We start from the raw sequence: 15,484 nt of genomic DNA on the forward strand, positions 1-15,484 counted from the left end.
GTCAGGCATCCAGACACAAACCAGAGAGTGGTATTTGGCCGGTGGATAACTTTTGCCTCTATCACGGAGGCAAAGGACCATTAAGTATAGTTTCTGTTCCATGTGTCTGCCTCACCCCACAAATACTTTGATCAAAACTCGCTCCAGACATTTCTCAGTATCTCAGAGAAGGAGTGATGACTACAGCAACATGCCTTTCCCCAACTCATTTCTTTTCAGAAATTTTTCCACATTCAGCCTCCCTGGTAAAGTAGGCTGACATGGTGGGATACAGGAGTCTGACCTTGAATCGTGTGCTGCATGTATCGTATCCCAGGATAGGAGTGTAGCCTGACCCATCAATGTCACAATGTCAAGTGCCTAAGGGTGGCATGGAAGGAGGGAAATACGTCTTGGGCCTAAGGAGAGAGGATCCATGGGAACATAGGGCAAACAATCGTTGTCTAGACATAGGGCTCAAAGAATTCCTCAGGAGCACCTTTTAGTTTTACTTTTGCTGCTGCGACTCAGGGGAGAAAGGGTTTATTTTAGCTGAGTCTCACATGGTAGTCCAACACTGGGGCACGTCCTGGAGAAGGACTTGAGACTGGTCATTGCACACCCAGTCAGGAGCAGGAGAGCGAATGCTAGGTTTCTACTCATATACAGTGCAGGGTCCAAAGGGCGCTGTGCACGGCCAGCGGGCCTTCTCACATCACTTAAGGCTAGCCAAACTGTCTTCCAGTGGATGTGGCGGATCACACCTCTCACTCCAGCACTAACATAGTGAGTTCCAGGACCAAGGCTACAAAGTGAGACCGTGTTCAGAAAATCCAGAATAAATAAAAGCAATCTCCCAGAGCCATGCCTGCAGGCCAGTCTCATCTAGACAGTCCTTTACTGAGACTCTCCCCAGGTCATTCTCGGTTAGGCTGACGATGAGGATAACCAGCACGCGAGGCTATGTGTCTGCTTTAGTAGGAAAGGTTGATCCAACAAAATCAAAACACAACCAACCACCACCACCACCCAAAAAAAGGTTGTATGTACAGCATGGTTCTCTGAATTCTATTTTTTTTAAGATTTATTCATTTATTATATATAAGTACACTGTAGCTGTCTTCAGACACACCAGAAGAGGGCATCAGATCTCATTACAGATGGTTGTGAGCCACCATGTGGTTGCTGGGAATTGAACTCAGGATCTCTGGAAGAACAGTCAGTGCTCTTAACCCCTGAGCCATCTCTCCAGCCCTGAATTCTACTTTTTAAACATCTTGTTCTTGCCCCTACACTGGGGTGGTCACTAGTAAACAAACTGATCGAATCAAGTTATCACAGGTCCTAAAGAATTTATCATTTTATGGGTGCAGACAGAGCTCAGTGGTAAAGTAGTTGCCTTGCATATTCAAGGCCCTGGTATAATCCCTAGTACTGGGTGAGGTAGGGAGACAGGGAGGAAGAGGAAGGGGGGCAAACGTGTGTGTGTGTGTGTGTATTTTAAATTTGAAAATTTTCTTGAAACAAGATCTCGAGTCCAGGCTGACCTTCATTAGACTCCCCATGTACGCGGGTATAACTCTGCACTTCTGATGCTCCTCGCTTCAAGTGTCTACACTTGTTTATAGGTATGTGCTACCAAACCCAAACAAATGTACATTTCTGATAAAAATGAACCCATATAAAAGCTTTACAAGTACACTGATTTACTATTAAACATATTACAGTGATTCCTAAAGAAAAGAACTTAAAAAAATCATTTTTTTTTAAATAGCCTAAATACAGTCTGCCACTTTATACTAGATATTTATGTGAGGTGGTATGCAAAACATTGATGATTGCACAATCAAAATATCTATCAGCTCTGAACCATGTCAGAGAGTCTCTATGTCTGCAATATCAAAAACTCAGTTACGACTGAATTAGTTCCTTTTGTAAAAATAAACAAGCAAGCTGGGGGTGTAGCTCAGCAGTGCCCACGAGAATATGAACAAGCACATCTCCTCACTAGGATACACACTTGCTTTCACTTTCACACAGACTAAAATTAAACGGATACCAAATAATTGTTTTTTTTTTTTTTTTTTTTGGTTCTTTTTTTTGGAGCTGGGGACCGAACCCAGGGCCTTGCGCTTCCTAGGCAAGCACTCTACCACTGAGCTAAATCCCCAACCCCCCAAATAATTGTTTTAAAACACATTTTTAATAGTTTATTATGAGTAACTGTTTGATTTGTAAACAATGTACCTTTGCTCCCAGGAAAGGTGAAACGGGGTTGCCAGGGGGAAAGCTAAAGACTCCTTGCATGGCAGTATGGTTCTCAGGTTTCAAATGAGTTGAATTGAGGCATGACTGTACAGTTTATGCAAATGATTTATTGAGTGGAGTCATAATCTAAAGACTAATAATGATTATCAAGAAATAAACGAGCACTTACTCAGGGAAAAGGACCTATCTTCCTAAGCTGTTATTTGTTCACAGTTCTGATTTTCTTGGGGCCATCTGCCAAATATGACAGCACTAATTTGTAGGTTTCATTCAAAAGTCAAGGACGGAGACCACAGAGAGGTCTCGGCTGTTACGAGCACTTGCCACTCTTCCAGAGGACCCGGGTTCAGTTCCCAGCACCATGTGGTTGGCTCACAGTCACCCTCGTTCCAAAGGATTCAAGGCTGCCTTCTGGCTCTGTGGGCACCATACACAGCAAAACACTCACATACAAAATACATAAATCTGTTTTGTAAAGGGTCAAAGCTGAGGCTAGGAGATGGCTTACTGTGTAAAGTGCTTGCTGCACAAGTGTTAAGGCCTGAGCTCAGATCTCTAGAACCCATACAATGTGTGATATACAAAATGGCAAATGAACAAACAAAAAAATAAGACCTTGTCTAAACAAGGTGGAAGGTGAAGACTGACACTTGAGGTTTCCTGACTGCTATACATACACAGTGACACACATGCACTCATGCACGCATGCATGCATGCATGCATGCATGCACGCACGCACGCACGGACAGTAAAGTCAAAGCTAAAGGTCCAGTGTGGCTGTCTTTCATGAGAAAGGGATGCTAAAGATGGAGAGTCTATATATTCTCTTATGTATTCTGCTATGGATTCCAGAAAACAAAGAAAGAATGGGTCATCTCATAGAATCCCATAAATGTTCACTGGGATCCAAGTGACTCAGACAAAACACGCTGCTCAGAATCCAAAGACCTTTCTTAAATGCCCTGGTAGTATAGGTATAGTGGGGTTCCTGCCTATGAGCCTGGCAGTTGGGAGGTTTAGGTATGAGGACTGATACAAGCCAGGCCAGCTAGAACTACTAAAGACCTTGTCTGTAACAACCAAACAAACTAACTGGGCTGGGTGTGGCAGCAAACATCTTAGTCACTAGTATGGCTAAGGCAGGGTGATTACAAGTTCAAGGCCAGTCTGAACAACTTAGTGAGACTGTCTCAAAATAAAATATAGGTGGCTGGCGATGTAGCTAACTGGTAGAGCATAGTGCATTTGCCTAATTCAATCCCTAGAACAGAAGGGAGGGGTATAAACCAAATTGGTTTTTGCTTTTCCCTCCAAATTGGGCCAAATGTTCTCAGAGAAGACAAAGGGCTAAACATTAAAGTCCTAATTTCTGTCCTCTTCTCTATTCACCCTTTTCATGACAAACCTTTGAGAAGGAAAACCAACTCAGTTAGAGCTGAGATTAGGAAGGCAAGTGTATTAAAGCATTCCTAGGAACAGAGACCAGGGACTGGGGAGGATAACAGGAAGGTAAGATACACACTGAGGGTAATGGTGCAGGCCTGTTATCACGGGTCTCAGGAGGCTGATGCAGGAAGCTTCGGAGCTTGAGGCCATAAGATTTACAGTGAGACTTTGCTCCAAACAGCAAAAGAAACCAAAAAACTTAAGGCAGCAAAAAAAAGAAAATTTGCATTTCCAAGCAAGAGCACAGGCCTTCGTGAAGAGAAAAAGAACTTGGATTTTGCAGATTTAGATGCTAAACATATCCAAAAGACAGAGCTAAACAAGTACGACCAACTCGCAAAGCACAGTTATGAGCAAATACCTAACAGGATGATACAACACTTAGAAGATGAAGTATCAGGTAATTCCAATGACACAGGGGGGAAAAAAACCATTAAAGAAAAAACCCAAAGTTACCTTCTTGGGCTTAGGGAACTTTAATAATATCACTTGGGCATGTGATGTTATCTGGTTTCAACCCGACTGATCCCATTTGCCATGCAATTCAATATAGCTTGGCTCCTCCATGTTTGTTTTTTCAGTCATTCACTTCCTTTTCCTCTTTTTCCTTCTTTCTTTCCTTTCCTCTTCTCTCTCTCTTTTCCTCCTTCTCTCCCTCTCTGCCTCCCTTGCTTCCCTCTTAGAACAGGCCCGGCCATGGATCCATTTTCCCTCAGCCCTGGCAGGGATTACGGGCAGACAGCACCATACCTGGCCATGGTCATTCTTTCTTGGCTACTCAAGAGATCCTAATGATTTTGTTTCCATGTATCTCTGATCTAACTTTAGGGCCTAGGTTTAAGCCACCACAATTCTCACATGTCTCACGAGACACACAGTAGCTCTCCCCATTTCTCACCTTGAGAGTCCCACTCCTACTCCATACTCTCATCTCAGAAGCCAGAGCAATCATTTTAAATTAGGCCATAGTATATAGCTCATTATGTTCTAACGGCTCCTCAGTTTCCAGTACGTTCCCTCTGCTGAGTATCCATCGTCCTTTGTTGCACTTACCCTCGGACCTCATCTCCCACTGTATATTCCCTGTGACGCCCTTGCTCTGCCTCAACCCATTAGCTTCCATGTGTCAAAAATACACCAGGGCCACTCCTGCTCCAAGACCTTCCTGCTGGCTCCCCAAGGCTGATACATACCTGTATCTCCCGCTCTCTGAGGGTTTTGTGCAGTTGGGACCTTCTTGATGAAGCCTCTACAGAACATCCAATCAAAACTGCATCTATTGACTCTCCAATCTACTGTTTCCATTGCACGACTAGACATTCTGTTATTCATGTCTGCTGTTCCTTGTCTGAAAAGGTCCCCTCACTAGGAGTAAACTCTGTAATGACAAGATTCTTGTCTTTGCTGTATTCCCAGTCTCTAGAACATTGCCTCACAGCATATTTCCAATAAATATTTGATGATCAAACTGAAACATGAATATATAAGACTGTAGAATACAAGGGGGGAAAACTCCACTTGTGGACTCTATTACCCACCCACCATATGGATTTATCTAGATGTTTTGTTGTCTCTATGTTCTTGATGCTAGTTTTGGATGTTTCTTTTATAGCATTTTTACCATAGAAAGAGCAAAGAAACAAAAGTAGTTAAACTCCCACTATCCTTCAAAATGCTTTAAAATGTCAATTCTATGACAATTTTACCAAACTCCTTAAATCTACTTACATTTCTCTTTTTAAAAAAATTATCTTTTTTTTTTTCTTTTTTCTTTTTTTTCGGAGCTGGGGACCGAACCCAGGGCCTTGCGCTTGCTAGGCAAGTGCTCTACCACTGAGCTAAATCCCCAACCCCAAAAATTATCTTTTTATGGACCTTGCAGTTCTCACATGTCTTGAGCTACTGATACAGAACCCACTTCTAAGTTGAGTTTGTACACATGTAGGTAAATACCCTTTTGATCATTCCCCCCACCCCCGCTCCTTTTCTAAGTCAAGAAAGTATTGGCTGGGAATGTGGCTCAGTGGTCTAACATCTGCTTAGTATATTCGAGGCCCTGGGTTAAGCTCCCCCAGCACTGTAAAGGAAAATAAAAGTATGTATCTTTTCATGATCTGTCCAAATAACTTTGCAATAATGCCTTTTCTAAGATACTCAGTTGATAAATGAATCCAAGTGAAGCCCCTTGACATACTCTCTAGAATAAAGCTTGAAGGCGAAAGCTAGAGCTATAACTGCAAGGATAACATGGCTTGGTAAGTAGCAGCTGAGAAAATTTGCCTACTTCATTCTTGACCCCACTGGTAGAATTAAGAGTTTCCAAATATGGGTCTTTAGGACAGCAAAGGCTAAACAAAGAAATGCTGTCTTGAAAAAGAAAAGAAAACAGCAGCAGCAGCAGCAACAGCAACAACAACAACAACAACGTTTATAAATATGAAGGGCAAAGGACATTTCTCTTCATGGCACACTTAGAAGAAATTTTAACTTTTTCTAAAGGCCTGACAACCGTTGCAGGCTTTATGTTTCAAGTCACAGAGGAACATAATCAAGGGTATTGACAAGGCAGGGGAGCACTGGCTGTCTCTCGGGGAACATGTAACCACTTCAGAGATGAGAGAGGCCAGATGGGGACAGAGTGCCGCAGACTCCAGCACTCCAAGGCAGCAATGCTTAATTGTACAAAGACACAATTATACCGAGCCCTTCCTTCATCTGCACTCCACGTGTGTCTGCAACCAAATACGTGCGGCCAACTGAAAACAGTCGTTTTTCTAGTTACAGGGAAGGAAAAACCCAGATGCCTGAGCCTAACTCACCGAGCGCAAATGTCTGTCCAGGAAAAGTAAGAGTGGACGAGATGGCAGAGGGGCTCCTGAGACAAATGAGCAGAGCTTAATCCCTGGGACCCACATGGTGGAAGGAGAGAAGCAATTTCTGCAGGGGTCTTCTGACCTTTGTGCACATGTGCACACAACAGAATAAAGTTAAATACAGAAAAAGGAACAATATTGTTTACACATATATGCAGGCTGATGAATATACCTTACAGCTGTTTCTAGCATACCTCCTGTGGGGTGGCTGATGTGATTGAGAGTGAAAATGCATGTTTCCCCTTCTAGTTGAGAAAAAAAGTCTGTCAAAAGGGAATCCTTTAGATTTCTCATGACTCAAGCAGTCTTCACATAAGAACCACTAGGTCATTCATTCATGAGAGTACAAAGGACATTGTCTCCATCCTGGATGACATTGTTTCTCTGTGTAGCCAGGCTGGCCTCAAACTCACAAGAGATCTGCCCACTTCTGTCTCCCTAATGCTGGGACAGGAGGCAGGTGGCACCACTGCCTGCCCGTTCATCCTGCCTTTTAACATGGAGTATTTAGAAAGGGAGGAAACTTTGTTTTCTTTATTTTTCAAGACAGGGTTTCTTTATGTACCTTTGGGTGTCTGGAATTACAGACCAGGCTGGCCTAGAACTCTGTGGGATTAAAGGTGTGTGCTGCCATTACCAGGTGATAGAAACTTTTTTTTTTTTTTTTTCCGGAGCTGGGGACCGAACCCAGGGCCTTGCGCTTCCTAGGCAAGCGCTCTGCCACTTAGCCAAATCCCCAGCCCCAATAATTCTTTTTTTAAAGACTTATTTATTTGTTTTATGTAAGTACACTATACACTGTCACTGTCTTCAGACACACCAGAAGAGAGCATCAGATCCCATTACCGATGGCTGTGAGCCACCATGTGGTTGCTGGGAATTGAACTCAGGACCTCTGGAAGAGCGGTCAGTGCTCTTAACCACTGAGCCATCTCTCCAGCCCAAAATAAGTAATTCTTAAAAAAACAAATTCTATAGAATTTGTGTAGCATTAAAAAAGAAATCACACCTCAAATACCAGAAAAAAGAGGACAAGAAAAAAAGCCCCCGGCTTTGGCTCCCATTCAGGATTTTCAGCACTTGACAACTACTGTAAAGCACACAGCAGGCAATTAATGTTGATCGCTTGTCATTTAGAGTCAAGTATTAACTGTGCCATTAAAGTATGTAATAGTAAGTCAGCTTTCCATATATTCAACAAGTATGACTAATGAGGGACACCATGCTTGTCCTCAGTCCAGAATCAAGCAGTTAATTTAAAAAAGGCAGGAGGATGGATTAGGTCATTTCTCTTTGACACAGTCAAAACAAAAACTCAAGAGCAACATATAGCCCTCAGGTGTGCTGAACTATTAATTAATTGCTAGCATCTGAAAATTGGAGGGCCAGAAAAAGGATGGCTCAGCAAATAAAGGAATTTGCTGTTAAGTTGGACAACGTGAGTTCAATCCCTAGGAACTGTATAGTAGGAGAAAACAAACTCCCAAAATTTGTCCTCTGATCTCCATAAGTGCACCCAGCCACATGGGTGTGTGTGCTTGAGGACACATGTGTACATGTGTGGGTGGGCATACACATGTGCACACACAGTAACTATAATTTTAAAAAGCAGAGCTATTACATTATAAAAAGGAGATGTTAAATATTTCTGAAGCCAGTCTGAAAAAAAGACGGAAAACATACCCAGAGAGCAGCTACATTATCACACACCTCTCCAGGGTCTGCTGCTCACCTGGGGGTGAGGCTGGGGTGACCTGAACAGGTTTCACTATGGGGACATAAGTTGTAAGTGGAATTAAAAAGAAAAATCTGGAGATCTGGAAGAACCATAGCTCTAGTCTGATGCGTGGCTCCCACAGTCCTATTTTTAAATTCTTTTGTTGTATTTTTATTTTATTTGAGAGAGAGAGAGAGAGAGAGAGAGAGAGAATGTGTGTGTGTGTGTGTGTGTGTGTGTGTGTGTGTGTGTGTGTGTGTGTGTATGGGTGGGTATGTGCATTGAGTATACATGTGTATGTGAATGGGTGTGGGCTTATTCTTGTGTGTCTGAGTGTGTGCATGTGTATGAATGGGTGTGGACTTACTCTTGTGTGAATGTGTGTGTGTATGAATGGGTGTGAGTTCACTCTTCTCACAACGATCTGGGTAAAGGGGTCAGAAGATGAATCTGTCTCCTGTTGTCCTGTGGGATCTGGGGATTAAAATCAGGCTTTAGGCCTATACAAGCACTGCTGTCAGCTAAGCCATCTTACTGGCTGTTACTGTCATATTTTTTTGAACTGTCCATCAAATAGCTTCTGTATAAAAGAATTAAGCTAGTTTCAGCCAGTGCTAGCAGACCAGCAGGCAGGCAGTGAGGTCCTGTCTAAAACTAAACCAATAAACTGGGCAGTGGTGGTGCATGCCTTTAATCCCAGCACTTGGGAGGTAGAGGCAGATGGATCTCTGAGTTCAAGGCCAGCCTGATCCACATGGCCAGTCCCAAGACAGACAGAGCTACAGGGAAAAACCCTGTCTTGAAAAGAAAGAAAGAAAGAAAGAAAGAAAGAAAGAAAGAAAGAAAGAAAGGAAGAAAGAAAACACAACAAAAAAATTAAACAACTAAATGAACAAATAATAAATTATAAGCTGTTATAGGATAAAGTAGAGATGGCTATCTTAAGTTCTAAATAATTTGGTTTAAAAATTACACACATTACTTTAATAAAAATAATTTAATCATAAAAATAGTAGAAGTAGAGAAAAAGGAGGAGGATGCCCAGAAGAGGACAGCTCGCACATGTGAGAGAATGTGGGCGGGGTCTGTTGGCAGCAGCACGACTGGATTCCCAAGTGAGCCAGGCTCACTCAAAATAACTGCAAAAAGGCACTTCCACTACATGTAGGTCAAGATGATGAAAGGAAATGACTTTCTGCGACATGCTGCGATGTTGGAAGACACTGAGAGAGCAAAGCCCTCAACTACCAGCTCCTGACCAGCCATATGACCCTGGAAGTCATATGACCCTGCCTTTGCAAACATAGAAATCCAGGGTAGACATTATGGCTTCTGGTTAGCTCAAGAGTAACTGCAGTCGATGTGGGTCTGTGGCCTCAAACAGCTTACCTGAAACTTGACACACTTTCTGGTTTGTTGTTACTTACTTTTAAGATAGGCTTTCATTATTTAATTCTGGTTGATCTGAAATTCTCAGGGATCCACTTGTCTCTGCCTCCCAGTACTGGGAATTAAAGGTGTGCTCCTGGCCCTGGGTGTGCTTCTTGGATCACCATGTAGCACACTTTAAATCAACAGGGCAAAGACCTCCTTGGTCCAGTCTGACTACATCTTCAGAATCCACTATCTGGATAACTGTTACAGAGACAGGACAGACTCAGAGAAATCAGCCAACCTCAGCTCCTCGAGGAACTAAAAAGTAATTCATCTCTGAAGAATGCTCTAAGGGGACGTGAGATTTACCCTGCAAGAAGAGGAAGAACTGTCGGGGTGTACGTGTATAGAGAAAAATGGGGACAAAGGAAGAAGACCACCTCTTAAGTCAAAGAGAAAAGTACAATCTACTGGTGATACTTTGACCTTTCACCTTTCAGAAATATGAAGGAATACATTTATGAGTTTTTTGTTTGGTTTTGTTACAACAAAAACCCACCCAACCAAAAAACAACAACCAAACCCCCCACCATCTCCCATTTTGTTATTTCCCATTTTTCTTTATACAAGTATAAAAGACGGCAGAAAAAAGTTCCAGAGGGAAAGGAGTAATCTACTTTCTACTCTCAACATTATAGTGGCTTGGCAATCAGAAACACTGCAAATCAGGTCAGAGACACAATTAAACACAAACGTTATTTCTCAGCTAATCAATCCATGATCTGTGGAGGTTGGAAACCTGAGTCAGAGTAAACTTCAACCGTTTGCTCTGCTTGCCACATCTGGCAGACTGCTGCCACATCTGGCAGACTGCTGCCACACCTGGCAGACTGCTGCCACATCTGGTAGACTGTTGCCACATCTGGTAGACTGTTGCCACATCTGGCTATGCTGGAGGGGAAGCACCTTCTCCACACTTCCAAATTCCAGAAGGGAAGTACCTAAACCACAGCAGGAGGGCACACCCGATCCCTACCCCGTTTAAAGTTTGGAAGTGATGTTATTCATTCAGCAATGGACAAAACCAAAAATTGTCTCAACTCTGAGCACTAGACTTAATTTGTGTCATACACAAGGCAGAGTCCTCTGTTATTTTTCTGATGGCCATTTCCCAGTTTGATACCATCCATGTATCATTCATTGCAGACGGCTGAGTTGAGCTGTCCTCAAAGTAATTTTTGTAACAGTAGGTAACATTAAATAGGTGAGGATACTATTATTTTGAAAATGAGATTTGAGGGGCTGGAAAGATTGCTCAACAGTTAAAAGTACTGTCACTCTTGCAGAGGACCCAAGTTTGATTCCCAGCACCTACAGGACTCACAACCATCTGTAACTCCAGTTCCTGGGCCTCTGATACCCTCTTCTGACCTCCACGACCACTAAGCACACATTTGGTGCACAGACCAAATACATATGAAGGCAAAACACGATTCAATATGATGAATAAATCTTTCGAAAAATGAGGTTAAAAATTAAGTGCTCCAAATTTATGGAAAACTGTAGGCCTTTGCCAGAATATATCTAGAGCAGATACAGAAATGGTTATTTGATGTCTAGGGTTATCAAACATCAAGAAGCACACCTGCCCATCCTCAGAAAAGCAAGCCCTCTCCTTCAGTTAACATCACTACAGAGTCCAACAGAAGGCAAGGTCCTAACCAACCATGTGAAAAATAACAAGCAGGATATGCAACGCATGAGAAAAAGCATTTAACAGCAATATAAAAAAAACAAAAAAGCTCCAGGACTGGAGAGATGGCTCTGCAGTTAAGAGCACTTCCTGTTCTTATAGACAACAGGAGTTTGGCTCCCAGCTCCAAGCGATCCAAGCTCTCTGGCCTCCTGGGGTACTGACACTCATGTGCACATACCTACACACACACATGCATTTAAAGTAGGAATTTTAAGTGTCTTGAGGAAATCCTTTGGAACAAGATAATAAAGGAGATTCCTACGGTCTAAAGAAAAGGCGTTTAGAATAGTGTGTAGTGACACACACAATTTTGGCAATCTGAATGTTGAGGCAGGAGGATCAGAATTCCAGGCTAGTCTGGAGCACATAGTGAAACGCTATTTCTAGGATTTCACCCATAGAGAATGGCAGTCTGGGACTGGAGCTGGGACTCAGTGGGGGAAGACTCTGTTGCCGAGCTGGGCAGCCATGTGCTGGACAGAGAAAACTGGCAAATTAACTGTCCTCTGACCTCACACATGTACCATGGCTAACGTGCATGCACACATAAACAAATAAATGTGAGATACACATTTCCTTAGGAGGAAAAAGTATCTAAATATCATTTGTGCCAGATAAGACGATGTGTAAAGGACCTGGCTTCTCGTCTTTATTGTTAACATTCCCTTGGATGCTTCTGATAAACTGCTTATATTAAAAGAAAGAAGTATGGGGCTGGAGAGAAGGCTCAGCAATTAGACTGATGCTTTTGCAGAGGACCCACGTTTGGTTCCCAGCAGCCACGAGGTAGCTTAGAACCGACTGTAACTCCAGTTCCAGGGATCTCACACTTTCAAGGGCACCAGGCACATGTGGCACACACAGGTAAAACATTCATACAAATAAAATAAAAATCTATATTTTAAAAGGAAGTATATTCATCTATTGTAATAGTGTTCTCTCCAGGAACTGCATGCCATAGGCCAAGAGAGCCAATCAGACTGGCACACCCACTGGGACATACTCACCGGCTTCTGGATCTGCAGGGACCTTCCACATGTACAGGTTGAAGTCATCAGAGCCTGAAAGGATATACTGTTGGAGCAAAACAGACATTTCATATATTATTTTATGACTGGAAAGACAATTACTTGATTATATATCAGTCTGTAAAGAAATTAAAAAAAAAAAAAAAAAAAAAACCAGGGTCATTGAGGTGGCTGGGTAGGCAGAAGCCCTTGCTGTGCAAGCCTGAAACCTGTTTGCTCTCCAGAGCCCACAGTGGAGGGGAATGGGAAGAACAGATCATGTGCACAGCGGCTCTAACTCTGACTTTGACTTGAGGTTGTCTCTGTCTCCATCTCCATGTCTCTCTTTCTCTGTACATTAATTTTTTTAACCTCTTCATTTATTTTATTTTTGTACATGTATGCCATGACCTTGTGTGGAGGTCTGAATCAGGCAACTGGTGGGTATTTGTTCTCCCACTGTGTGGTCCTGAGGAGGAGAGCTCAGGTCATCAGACTGCAGCAGCCACCTTTACCAACTGAGCCATCTCAGCCCCACGACTGTACATCTAAAAGTTTGAGGGACAGTGAGAACTGAACCCAGGGCTTTGTGCATGTGAAACACCATGAATTGCATCTCAGCTCATAAAGTGTACTGTGTGTGTGGGTGGTGTGTGCAATTCTCCTGTTTCACTTTCCTGAGTATTAAGCTTATAGGCATGTATGTATATACCCAGCTTAGACCTAGTACTTTACATGGAAAATTTCAGATAATATTTGTGTTACATTTTTTAAAAGTGTAGAAAATAATAATCAAGATCTTCATAGAGATCTTTGAGGTCAAGTATCCTAAACTTCTCTGTATCTCCCTGACATCCTGGAGCAGCAGGCTACCTTCAACACAACCACGGATATAAGCCATATATCCTTTTAGGAAATAAAAGATGTCATTTTATGTAGCAGCTTAAAATTGCCTGGTCCAAAATGGGGTTATTATTGCTAGATGTAATCTAATTAGACTCATATTGAGTATACATTATATTTATAAATCAACAGCAACAAGTAGCAACTTGAGCAGTTCACTCCATTTCCAGATACTGACAAAACTGTTTAACTGTTTAACTCTAATCAAAATTACTCAAGACATTGTGAACTTCTAATTTAAAACCAACAGGCATACAGTTTTTTTGAACCATTTAAACATCAATGGACAGGACTGGGGAATAAAGCTCAGTGAGATGGGTGCTGGATTAGTATATGAGTGTAGATTTAATACCCATTATGGTTTTAATAAACCTTTATTAGCCTTCAAAAATCTTAAGAAATATGAGTAGGAGGCAAAGGTAAGAAGCTTGCAGTTTTGTCCTTTAGGGTTAAGACACCGTGGTAAAGAACTTAATGTCTTTACCTGCTAAGTGAGAGCCATGCTGGCTGTTCTCCAAAATGAACGGTGTAACCCAAAGAGACCCTATTGTCCCTAATCTACCACTTAAATAAAATCACTGACAAATCACTGTGTAAACTTGCTCAAGACTGGGAAATTCAAAGGTAACATGCTACACTCCAATCGAAAAGTTTCCTTGCAGTTCAGAGGTTGGAATTCGGGAGCCTAGGAGTTTAACAGAAAAGACTCACTATGTACTGACTCAGAGCTCGGCTGATTCACCAGTTACTCTGTTCTGGGTGCGTAGAGACACCGGATTCCAAGTGGCTTACAACAAGTAGAAAATATAAAACATGTAGGTATACAAGTTCCATTAAGAGAAAATAGGGCGTGGCCATTCCTAGAAGAGTTGAGACCGGATCACTGTGAGCATGAGGCTAGCTTCCGAGAAACTCATGAGATGAGGGCCACAGAGACAGCAATGGCTTTTCTTTAGCCTATGGCTCAAATGGTGTAGCTCCCCACCCCTTGGGCCACCTTCTGTCTGACTGCCTACCACCAGCCCCCCTATCTCTGCCAAAGGCTCTCTCTCTCTCCAAAGCCTGCCTGCAGGTGGCTCTGAGAAATGAGTGCGGAGCAGCCCTCAACCCAAGACTGCTGCGAGCAGGCCTGGGGAGCCGCTAGGCTCCCTGTTCTGACAGAAGAATGCGGATGTTTGTGCTCTCCCCTCCAGGGCAAACTCAAACGGGCCACACGTGACCCTTTGGTCTTCCATATGCCCTGCTTTGCTGTTCCTACTGCATTTCCAAAGAATTGGCTACAACTGAAAACTGAACCTCTATTAAGACAGAGGGAGAGAGCCAGAACACAAAAGAGTCATCTAATTACACGCATGCATGTATGCATGTATGGGACAAAATTCAAGCACCAACATCTCATTGTTTCTTTTTCCATTTAAAAGTAGCCTTAAGCCTGACATGGAATTCCTGCTTCCTTCCCTCAAACCTCACCAACCTAAATAAACAAAAGATGCATACTAAAATCAATACCTCAAGGCTATACTTATTGGAAGTCTTACTTTACTGAAGGATCAGTACTTTCCTAATTGCTTAGAATTCACTGGGGCAGAGCCCAGGAACGTTAAAGGGGCTGGCTGTCCAGACAGAACGCTGACTCAGAAAAAGCCTTAGAAGGAAGAAAGTGTTCCCACAGAGTTAAGTCTGCTGGCTTTGATATGACAGCTCCTCAAACACACAGAAAATGCTTGGAATGCTTTAAATGCTTTGGGGGATAAAGCATTTCTGATAGCTCTTCCCCTCAAAACTTCTCTCCCATCTACCAGGAGTGAATGCTTGGGATAATTTCCGGGGTGGGGGAGGGAGGCTCCACCCACTGGCATCTAGCCAGACTGAGTGCTCACCAACACTAGAATTACAAGATGCCCTGAGGAATTCAGTTATGGCATTTAGTGGTTGGCTGTTGGATTCCTGTCAACATTAACAGTTGGCTGCCTGGGATACTGCTAACTGTGAGAGCCTGAAATAAAAATGAGTTCATCCTTTTATTTTTTAAACAAATATTTACTGAGTGTCTACTATGTGTTGAGCACTGCTCCAAGAAAGGAAATACAGAAATGGCGAAGAGAGACCCTGTCTCTGCTCTCATGGAACTATCATCTTATTGAGTGGGGTAAAACTATAC

The 15,484-nt window shown here is 42.7% G+C and overlaps 1 protein-coding gene across 4 annotated transcripts in view; it reads right to left on the reverse strand.

Annotated features, from left to right (window-relative positions):
- Dcaf5 (DDB1 and CUL4 associated factor 5) overlaps positions 1-15,484 on the reverse strand; it is an 88,493-nt gene that overhangs the window by 12,034 nt on the left and 60,975 nt on the right. For all 4 annotated transcript variants that reach the window (NM_001100718.1, XM_087553275.1, XM_087553276.1 and 1 more), the window contains 1 exon segment: positions 12,421-12,487. In NM_001100718.1, the coding sequence (NP_001094188.1) occupies positions 12,421-12,487 (67 nt within the window).

Source organism: Rattus norvegicus, chromosome 6 (assembly GCF_021556685.1).
Source record: "Rattus norvegicus strain SHRSP/BbbUtx chromosome 6, alternate assembly SHRSP_T2T, whole genome shotgun sequence".
NCBI lineage: Eukaryota > Metazoa > Chordata > Mammalia > Rodentia > Muridae > Rattus > Rattus norvegicus.